General features: G+C 26.7%; 1 protein-coding gene across 2 annotated transcripts in view; it reads right to left on the bottom strand.

Moving 5' to 3' along the window:
- Positions 1-10426: 10426 nt before the first annotated feature.
- Positions 10427-11545, bottom strand: part of LOC117172900 — a 23849-nt gene continuing 22730 nt past the window's right edge. Inside the window, exon 4 of one of the 2 annotated variants that reach the window (XM_033361194.1) lies at positions 10427-11422. In XM_033361194.1, the coding sequence (XP_033217085.1) occupies positions 10884-11422 (539 nt within the window). In that variant the 3' untranslated portion in view covers positions 10427-10883. Of the gene's footprint in view, positions 11504-11545 lie in introns of both variants that reach the window. The other variant, XM_033361195.1, reaches the window with a different exon arrangement.

The raw sequence follows: 11545 nt of genomic DNA, 5'->3' as shown, positions 1-11545 counted from the left end.
ATTCTAAGGACTTATTGAACTACCCTCGTAGCAATTTTAACAATTTTCATCAACATATTCAGATTTTGGCTATTTTTCGTGGAATAGGCACAATTTTGTTTACGCAATCAACTAAAACTGTTGTTCCGATTACCCCTTTTTATGTTTTTTTTTCTAAATTTACAAGAATTATTAATAATTTAAACGATTTTCATAAACAAATTTATAGGTTAGCTATTTTTCAAGGAATAGGCTCAATTTTTTTAAAAGCATAAACTTAGAATATCTTTCCGATAACTTTCAACTTTTTTATAAAGATAATTGTTTAATCAATTTATTATCGTTGTTAATAATATTCTCTTTCCCTAATTGTAGAATGTTGTGGTTTTTTTTTTGGAAATTTTCAACTTAGTGAGGCAATAATTAAGGAATGTTAACAAAAAAGTTGTTTAAACAATTTAATATTGTTGATAACTATCTTTTCTTAAATAAGTGCTAGAAAGATGCAGTTTTTATAAAATATTTAAATTTGCTTCGCCTCTTAGTTATGGGCAAATAACAGGTCTACCTCAACAAAAATTATACTTCAAAAACCCGCAACATCCTACCAATTAACCAAAGTAAATATTGTTAACAATGATAATAAATTGTTTAAACAATTATTTTTGTTAACTTTAATTAATTATTACTTCACTTCAATTTAAAATTGAAAAAAGCCAGACATTTAAAAAAAAACCATCTTTCTAGCGTAATTCAAATCGTATATTAATAATAATAATAATTTGTTTAAACAATTATATTACTTATTTCAATTGAAAATTTGACTAAAATTGAATTACTTTAATCTGCAATTTTGTAGCATTCTTCTAAGAGAATATTATTTACAATAATAATAAATTGTTTAAACAATCACTTTTGTAAACATTAATGAACTATCACCTCCCTCTAATAGAAAATTGGACCATTTTTTTTAAACCGCGACTTTCTCACTCTATTCTATAAGAAAATTATGGGTTTTTTTTTGGGACAATATAAAACAGACTTATGGTGTTGATATTTGAAAAGTGATATTTTATTCACATACTATGGCTAATTGTGAAGAGAAATGTTGAGTTTCAACTCGATTCATGTCATATTCCGGATTTTGAATAAAGTTTACAAAAAACGTATTTTTGTTTATGAGAAATACGTGTTAAACTTTATGGGGCTTGCGGCACCTCTAAATATCATTTTTTTCACCATAAATAAAAAACTGATTTATTTTGGTGTGGATTGGAACAAATTTCCGGCCTGTCTTCATACAAATTTGAGAAAAAAAATCCAAGGTATTTTTGGACCAATGCTAATGACTGCCGGGAGTCTCGTCAGAAACAAACTTGATCCGCAATCCGATCATATTTGCATCCCAAACATCCAAATGTTTAGCAGTTAAATACTTGTATTTAAAAAAAAAAGAATTTCCATAATGTTAAGCGTGAGTGATACTTTTTGTGAATTTAAGACTGATAAAACGTAAATCCGAAGTTTCATAACCTAAAGATTGTTATATACTTCTTTTACAAGTAAATTAAAGAAAAAAAATGGTTTTTCATGTGTGAAATATATAAATAAATTTTCAAAATTCAGTTCCGGTGTGATGCAAATATGTGAAAAACAATATTTAACAAAATCAATTAAAATGCCTGGAAATAGTCTATAAGTAAAAGTAGAATAGCATTTCAGGATTTTCTGAAAAGTTGCCCATTTAACTATTTTGTATAAATAATGCAAGTAAATGGACTGTGCGATTTTCAAGTAAAAGAACCTTTAAAATGCGTATTTAAATATTTCCGACTAGAATTTCATTAGTCTTTGGAGTATTGTATTTACATTTCTAAATTTTTGAGGAAAATATGACTTTGAGGTTAGTTTACTTTGTTTAAAAATTTGAAATTTTTATCGACGTTTTGAGTAAAATCCTAATAAAGCGCATGTCTATCACTTCTAAAAAGAGTATTATACTAAAATGTCCAGACCAAAAATAATTAAATTTCCAGATTAAAATATTAATTGTCAGGAGAAATTTTGTAACTTCTTTAAACCTGATTATTGTTCTATTAATTGTTCATTGACTAGAAAATGTACTCACCTTTGTTAAGAAAATATATTCTTATTTTACTGAGAAAAGCTAATCACAATAATATCTATTATCATATCAATATGGGACATATAACACTGAATTATAGGTTATGTTTACAGTGTTTAAAGTCTAATAAGACACGATTAGTTATATATTTAGTTCCTTTAAACGTTTTAAAATACATCATTTATTGATAATATTAAAAATCTATATAACTATTTTTTAAACAGCGTTTTGAAGTTTCACATTAATAAAGTACTAAAAACATTTAATTTTTGCGCCGTATGTTTAACACGCGTCGGCGATTTTTTAGGTATAATCAGCTGACTGATGCATGGTTTAGCAATTCTGACATCTTATGTATTAATTAAAATATTCAATGAAATAAAACCAATTAAAACTCATGTCATTGTAAAATTTTTGCCCTTTCCACTTTAAAAATTAAAAAAAGATATTATAATCAACCAAAATTTTGTAATAAACTTTCGTTCATATATATAATTTAAATAATATAAAATTATTTAAGCAATAATAAACCAATAAACAATTAAGCCTTTTAAAATCTGAATAAAAATTTGTTAAAATGTATTAAAATTTGTAAAAATATGATTAAAGAATAATTTTGTTTACTTGATTATAAAAAAAAACTTCATATAAAAATAAGGAAAGATACAACTAAAGAATAAAAAGTATATTTTCAGCTTCAGATTTGAATATTAATAAAAACCAAAATTCTGATCAATATTGTCACATTTTTAATATAGTGACTTTTATAAATGGAAATAAACAATTTAAAAATTGTAATTAATACATTTTTAATTTGTTATTCTCATTTTCAACCAAAAAATAAATTTTTAACAAAATTGTTGCATTTTGAATCAAATAAATAAGCTTTTAACCAAATAGATGAGTTTTTAAACAAGAAGATAAATTTTTTAAATCGAAAAATTCACATTTTCAACCAAAAAATACATGAACTTTCCATGAAGTAGTTAAATTTTCAACTAAAAAAGATAAGTGTTTCACCAAAAATGTAATAGTTCGATTTTAAGTTAAAAAATAAATTTTAAGCCAAGAAGAAAAACGAATTTTCAACAAAATGGTTGATGTTTCAATAAAATAGATAATTTTTCATTAAAAACGGTACTTTTTAACCAAACTGGGCCATTAAAAAAAATAGATGTATTTGCAACCAAATATTTGATTTTTAAGAGAAAATATACATTTTTAACGAATAAGATGAAAGCCTTAAGCCTTAAGAGCTTAGAAAATCCTTAAAATCATTTAAACCCTTAGAAAGTCCTTTAAAAAATATTAATCTCTCGAAAATGCCTTGGATTTTTAAAAAAATTCTAAATAATTTTAAATCCGTTTGAAATATATTGAAATTTTTTTAAGCTCTTAAGAACACTTTGGAATTTTTAAATGTGCCCTAAAGTTTTTTAAGTTCTTTGAAAATCGTTAAAGCTCTCACAAATCCCTTGTGTTTTTTTAAATACCATAAAATCCTGAGAGATCCCTTGAAATATTTTTAAAATTGTTCGTAATCATTTAAAATACCCTAGAAGATTCCAAAATTTTTAAATGCCTCGAAAATTTTGAAAGCTCTTGAAAATTCCAGGGAATTTTTTTAAATACCCTAAAATCCTTGGAAATTCATTTAAAATAATTCAAAGCCTTAGAAATTCGTAAAAAAATTATTAAATAATATGAAAATGACGTTGAATCTCTAAAAATACTCTAAAATATATCAAATCCCTTAAAATCTTAAAATTATGGAAATATTAAAAAAATTCTACTTAATCATTTAAAATACCCTAGAATATTCGAAAAAATTGAAATCCCTTGAAACTTTTTAACGCTCTTGAAAGATCCAGGGGATTTGTAAATATAAATTAAATTAATCTTCAACTAAAAGACAAATTTTTAACAAATATACATGTATTTTCCACTAAAAAAGTTAAAGTTTTACACAGAAATGGAATAGTTAAGTTTTCACTGCGAAAAATAAATTTCTAAACAATACAAGAACGAATTTTTAACCAAAAAAGAATTATGAACGAAAAATGCAACATTTCATATTTCAATATAAAAAAATTATTTTGAACAAAAAACAGTTGAATTAAACAAAAAAGACAAATTTCTAACAATATAATTAAATCCTTAACAAAAGCAGTTTAATTTTCAAACCAACTGTTGTGATTTTTAAATAAAAAATATGGATTAAATTTCTATAAAAAAGTTCCGTTTTCAACCAAAAATAGAACAGTTAAATGTTCAGTTAAAGAAATTAATTTTCAACTAAAATTATGAATCTTTAACAACAAAAATCAGTGTTCACACAAATATTATAATTTTCAACCCACAAGAATAATTTAAAGATTTTTCAACAATAAAAAAAAGGAATTTTCTACTAACAAAAGACAAAATTTCAAACAAAAATACATGTATTTTCAACTAAAAAAAGATAAGTTTTCAACTACAATAGAATAATTAAATTTTCAGTTCGAAAAACGAATTTCCAACCAATAATGAATGAATTGAAAAACGAATGCAAACAACTAATTTTGAACCAAACTAAATAAAAATTCAACGTAATAGTTAAATTGTAAAATATACAGATGAATTTTTAGTAAGAAAATAAAAATGTTTATAAAAAAAATTCCACAAAAAATATAATAACTGAATGTTTAATTTGAAGAAATGTATTTTTTTTTAACTAAAATGATGAATCTTCAATCAAAAAAATGATTTGTTAACAAAATATATGAAATTAATATTGAAATCAAACAGATGAATTTTGAACACAATACATTAATTTTCAAACAAATAGATGAGTTCAGTTTAAAAATCAACTTTCATCCAAATAAAATGAATTTTCAAAGCAAAAGATGAATTATATATTAAAAAAAAAAATAACCAAAAATACATGAATTTTCAACTAAAAAAAATCTTCAAACAAAAATGGATTAGTTAAATTTTCCGTTCGAAAAATTATTCTCTAACAAATAAAAGAAAGAATAAATAAAACAGAATTTCCAACCAGAAAGGATGAATTATGAAGGAAAAGTGTAAGATTTGATATTACAACTAAACAAATAATTTATTTTAAACCAAAACAGTTGAATTCAACAAAAAAAGTGAATTTTCAACAGTATAACTAAATCCTCAACAAAAACAGATTAATTTTCAAACAATTTTGTTTGTTAACTAAAAAGATTCAATTTATGTCAAAATAGATTAATTGAGTTGAACAAATGAATTTTTAACTAAAGTTATGAATTTTCAGCTGATAAACAAAGTCATTGTTCAAACATTTATTGAAATGTTCAACTCAGAAGAATAATTTTCTATTAAAGACAATTTTTTAATAACATGGTTCAATTTTCAGTTCGAAAAACGAATTTTCAACTAAAAAAATGAATTCCCAACAAAAATATAATATTTTATATTTCGAATAAAAAATAAGATTTTCATTTTAAACCAAAAATAATTTTTTTAAGTATGAAGCTTTGATTTTCATCCTTAAGCTACTGATTTGAAATTTAATAATTTGAAAATAAAAGCGTTCCAAATTGAATAATTTTATTTCGAAAATTTTGGATTGAAAATTAATCTTCAACCAAAAAAATGAATTTTCTACTCAAAAGAATTTTTTTTTTACCAAAATACACAAATATTCAACAAAACACATAAATTTTCAACTAAAAAAATATACATTTTTAACCAAATATAGAATAATTAAATCTCCAATTAGAAAAAGAAATTTTCAGTTTAAAAAATTAATTTTGAACTAAAGTGATGAATCTTAAGAAAAAAAGAATTATTAAAGAATTAGTTCCATTTTTGAATGGAAAGATAAATTCTTTACCGAAAAAGAAAAAGTTCAACATAATAGTTAAATTTACTAACAAACAAGTCATTTTAAAAATAAAGTGATGAAAAAATGGTTTTTTAATCAACAGGATGAATTTTGAAAAAAATAGTTAAATTTTCAACAACAAAAATTGATTTTAAACTAACATGGTGAATCTTCAACCCAAAAGATAAATTTTCTGTTCAATGAAATAACCAATTTTGAAGAACATAATTATATTTTTAACCGAAAAGATGATAAAATAAAATAAATAATAATTTTAAAACTAACGCTTGTGATTTTTTATTTAAAAAGATGAAATTTCTGTAAAAATAGATGATTTTTCAGCCAAGAAAATTAAATTTTTATAAAAAAAGATCAATTTTCAACAACAAAAGGAATAGTTAACTGCGAAGTTGAAGAAATAAGTTTTAAACTAAAATAATGAATCTTCAACAACAAAATTAACGTCTAAACAAATATTTGAATTTTCTACAAAAAGACGATTTTTCAATAAAATAGTTATATTTTCATCAAAATACATTAAGTTAATATTAAACTAAAAAAGGCGAATTTTTAACACAAAATATGAATTTTCAAACAAATAGTTCAATTATCAGTTTAAAATATTAAGTGTCCACCATATAGAATGAATTTTCAACAGAAAAGATGAATTTTAAATTTAAAAAACCAATTTTCAACCAAAAAAGATAAATTTTTAAATGTGAAAAGAATAGTTAAATTTTCAGGTCAAAAAATTATTTTCTAACAAATAAAAAAACAAATGAAAAAAAATCAATTTCCAACCAAAAAAGATGAATTATGAAGGAAAAATGTAACCTTTCATATTACAACTAAAAAAATAATTTATTTTAAATAAAAAAAAGTCGAATCCTTAAAAAAAACAGATTAAATTTCAAAAAAACATACTTGTGATTTTAAACTAAAAAAGGTGCAATTTATACCAATGTAGATGAATTTTCCAACCAAAAAGACGAATTTTCTACCGACACAGATTATTTTTTTCAGGGGAATTACATTTTTATAAAAAAAGATATATTTTTCAAGAAATGAATTTTTAACTGAAATTATTAATCTTAAAGAAAAAGAATCAATGTTTTCATACTTCAAATAAAAACAAAATTATTTATTTTAAACCAAAAGCAGTTGAATTCAACAAAACAAGACAAATTTTCAACAATATAGTTAAATCCTCAACCAAAACACATTAAGTTTAAAAGATCAATTTTCCGCAAAAAATAGAATAGTTTAATATTCAGTTGGAGAAATGAATTTTAACTAAAATTGTGAATTTCCAACAAACAAAAATGCATGTTTAAACAAATATTTGAATTTTCAACTCAAAAGAATGATTTTCTACCGAAACGACTAGTTCTCAAGTAAATAGTTAAATTTTCAGATCGAAAAATAAATTTCTACCCAAAAAATAACGATTTTTCAACTATAATAAAAAATTAATTTTTTTACAGAAAAAGACAAATTTTCAACCTAAAATGCATGCATTTTTAACTAAAAAAGATGAATTTTCAACTAAAATAGAATAATTGAATTTGCAGTTTTAAAAAAGAATTTTCAACCAATAAAATTTTTTTTTTTAAGCCCTATCTAAAATAGATTTTTTTAGTTGTAGAAATGAACTTTTGACTCAAATTAAAAAGAACTAAATTATTTTTAAAAAATCAATGTTTAAACAAATATTAGAATTTTCAACCCAACTGAAAGAAAATTAAATTAAAATTAAATTAATGACGACTAAAAAATCGCGAAAAATAAAATTCCCGATAGAAAATTGTCGAATTATAAAATATGCTAACTAGAAAATTTCTGAATTTAAACAATTACGATTTTCAGGGTGGCGATTTCGCGGACGGTTTCAAATTCCCGGTTTTTCCCAATCACGTTTTTCAATTTTTTCGGCCAACTAAAAGTAACATTTTAGCATTAATTTTTTCAAATAAAATTATGAATCTTCAACTGGCATACAAATGAAAAAAAAAACAATTTTTCAAGAAAATACATTTTCTGTTCACAAAAATGAATTCCCACCCAAAAAATATGGTTTAGAAAAATTAATTTTGAACTAAAAGCAAATAATTCTCAATGAAAAAAAAACTTATATTTCATTATTAAAAGACGAATTTTCGTCAAAGCAGGTAAATTTGAACCAAATAGAATGGGTTTTTAACAAAAGTGATGACACCTGGTATAGATGAGATTCCAAATGAAGTATGGAAATATGGAGGGGAGGAACTAGAGGAATGGGCCTGGATAATGTGTAATAGAGTATGGAGAGGAGAGGGGTGGCCAGAGTTATGGAAAAGAAGGAGTGGTTATACCAACAGTAAAGAAAGGAAAAGGAGTTGGGGTTAAAGATTATGGGGGGGGGGGGTGACGTTGATGCCAACACTGTGTAAAATATATGTAACTATTTTGTCGGAGAGACTCAAGATAGAAGTTGAAGAAAAAAAGATCGATTCACCGAATCAGACAGGGTTTGGAAAAGGAATGGGGGCAATGTACAACATCTTTGTTCTGAACTATCCAGTAAATAAGAGAATTGAAAGAGAAAAGGGGGCAATGATAGCAATGTTCGTGGACTTAAAGGCGGCGTTTGACTCATTGGACCGAGGCGAAATAGAAAAAGTTATGGTAAAAAAGGGGATAAGAGAGAGATTAATAAAGAGAGTATCAGAATTTTTTAGAGAGACATAAAGCAGGGTAAAGGTAGGAGAGCAAGTAGGAGATAGTTTCTGGTTGGTGAGAGGTATGAGACAAGGATGACCTTTGAGCCCACTTTTATTTAATTTATTAATATCAGACTTGGAAGCAGATATGAGGAGAAAAGGTTGGGGAGGAGTTAGGATAGGGAAGGAAAAAGACATATATACTGACATACGCAGACGACATAGTGTTGATGGCAGAGGGTGAAAAAGGGATGGCGGGATTAATTACAGGATTAGAGAAAAGGAGGGGGAAGGAAGAAAAAATGGACAAGGAGATGGAAGGGAATAAAGTTAGAAGAAGTAAGAGTATAAATATTTGGGATATATCTTACATACGAATGGAGATCATACAACTCATATAATAGAAAGGATAAAAAAGCAGCAGGGGTAATGAAACAGATATGGGGAATAGGAAAGAGAAGGTTTAAAAAAATGGAGAAGGAGAATGTGGTTATTTGATACGCTGGTATGGCCAGTATTAGGTTATGGAGCAGAGATATGGGGATGGAAAGAAAGGAAAGATATTGAGAGTTTACAAGAAAGGTATATAAGGTGGACACTAGGGGCAGACTGGAGGACGCCAGGATACATGGTGAGAGAAAAAGCGCAAAGGGATAAGTTAAGTATTAGAGCGGGAAAGAGGGCATGGAAATTTGAGACCAAGCTGAGGGATGGAAAGGGAGGGGAGTTGGCGAGAAATTGTTTGATGGAGGAAGAAGAGAGGAGAGGGAGGGCGATCGAATTAACGAGATGGGAAGAAGAAAGGAGGGAGTTCTTTAATGATAACAGAAATAGAAGACGGGACCTGAGTAAACTATGAAGAACTGGAAAAAAGGGAGAGAGAAAGACAATTAATAGATAGATGGGGTATGATTGAGGAATCAAAATACAATACATGGTATAAGATGATAAAAAAGGAAGGAGTGCCAAAGTATTTAGAAAAGGGATGGGGAGAGAGAAGGTGGACAAGAATAGCAAGATTCAGATTGGGAAACGAGGTCAGAGAGAGGATGTACTGAGAAAAAGAAGAGAACAGAAAGTGTAGAATATGTGAATGGGAGGAGGAAATATGGAAGCATGTAGGAGAGGAATGGAAGATAAAGAAAGCTGGCAAGAGAATGTGGTTAAGATTCGAGGGGAGGATGGATTAGGAGAAGAATGGATGAAGGAGTTGGAGGGTGCTAGAGGAGCGAATGAGAGAGAATGAAAGAATGCATGAGAAAAAAAGGCAAATGGAGGTATAAAACAGTGAAAGAAAAAGGAAACGGAAGTCGCTTAGATTAGAAGCGTAAAGATTGTAAGTAACGGTAAGGTAAAAGTTAAGTAGACTAAGATGCGTTTGCGTTCTCATGCTCTCTCTCTCTCTCGCTTGCACTCTCGCTTTCGTTCGCTCGTTCACTCGTTTGCTAAATAGTCCTAAATTGCGCAATCGCAGAAAATAGAGATAAGGAACTAGATATAAGACTTATGTAAATAGTTGTAAATAATTGTATATATAGAAAAGATAACATTGAAAAAAATATAGAAATAAGCGGAAAGATTGTAAGGGATGAAAGTCATCCCTTAGGGGACACATTATGAATAAAGAACAAAAGTGATGAATTTTCAACAAAATAATCAGAATGTATATAATTTAATTAAATATACATCCAATGAATCAATTTAAAAAGTATCAAAAATAAATTCAACCAAATGGTAGGCGAGGAAGAGTAAAAAAAAAGTGTATTCAGTACTGAAATTTAAATTTATTATGCGCCTGTTAATATATATTCATCTTATTTGTATAAATCTTGGAAATATCCATTTGTACTTTTTTCCTTATATAAAAAAATACCGACACGTAAATTCTTTAAAAAGATAGTACCAAATGAAGTTTCGATCCACCTCTAAATTTGGCAATCACGTTTATTTCCAGATAAACGTCCATTGCATTCAATATTATGTTCAACAATGATATAAATATTATGCATATGTAATTCAATTTTCTCCGTAGTTACAAGTGTCCATTGTATTTAATACCATGGGTCAAAATTCTTTTACAAAATACACTTATCTATCGGATCTCGAAACCTAAAAAAGGTTTCGTCATTGTAATTTAACTGACTAATGCATATAAAAGGCTCTTAAAAAAGAGTCAACATTGTACAATGTACATTTATACATTCAGAATTATAAATTATTAGAATTATTTTATACAACCATGTATTCCACTCATCGCAGCTCGAATACTTTCCTCAACTTGGCTCCGCAAATCCTTAATCACGTCATTTTCTATCCTGAGTCGTTCATTCTCCTGCTTGAGCTTTTGATTTTCGTCTTTAAGTTCACTATTTTCTTCCTTAAGCTGCTGATTTTCCCTCAAAAGTTGATTCTCCTTTCTCAGCATTAAATTCTCTTGCAATAAATCTTCGTGACGAGGTCTATGATTTTCAGGAAACCTCAAATTCAATCTAGATTCTGATTTAGAAACAGATTCTACATTTTCCGATTGACGAAGAGGCCTCCGAATTTCAGGAACAGTAAAATACGCTCTAGATTCGCATTTAGGAACAGATTCTATATTTTCAGACTGGCGAAGAGGCCTCGGATTTTCAGGAACAGTAAAATTCGCTCTAGATTCGGGTTTAGAAACAGATTCTATATTTTCAGATTGGTGAAGAGGCCTCGGATTTTCAGGAACAGTAAAATTCGCTCTAGATTCGGATTTAGAAACAGATTCTATATTTTCAAATTGGCGAAGAGGCCCTTGATTTTCAGGAATGCTCAAATTCGGTTTAGATTCGGATTTCGCAACAGATTCTATATTTTCAGATTGGCGAAGAGACCTCGGATTTTCAGGAACAGTAA

Source organism: Belonocnema kinseyi, chromosome 5, assembly GCF_010883055.1.
Source record: "Belonocnema kinseyi isolate 2016_QV_RU_SX_M_011 chromosome 5, B_treatae_v1, whole genome shotgun sequence".
NCBI lineage: Eukaryota > Metazoa > Arthropoda > Insecta > Hymenoptera > Cynipidae > Belonocnema > Belonocnema kinseyi.
Note: the sequence above shows the minus strand (reverse complement) of the source record. Positions and strands in the feature narration are given on the sequence as shown.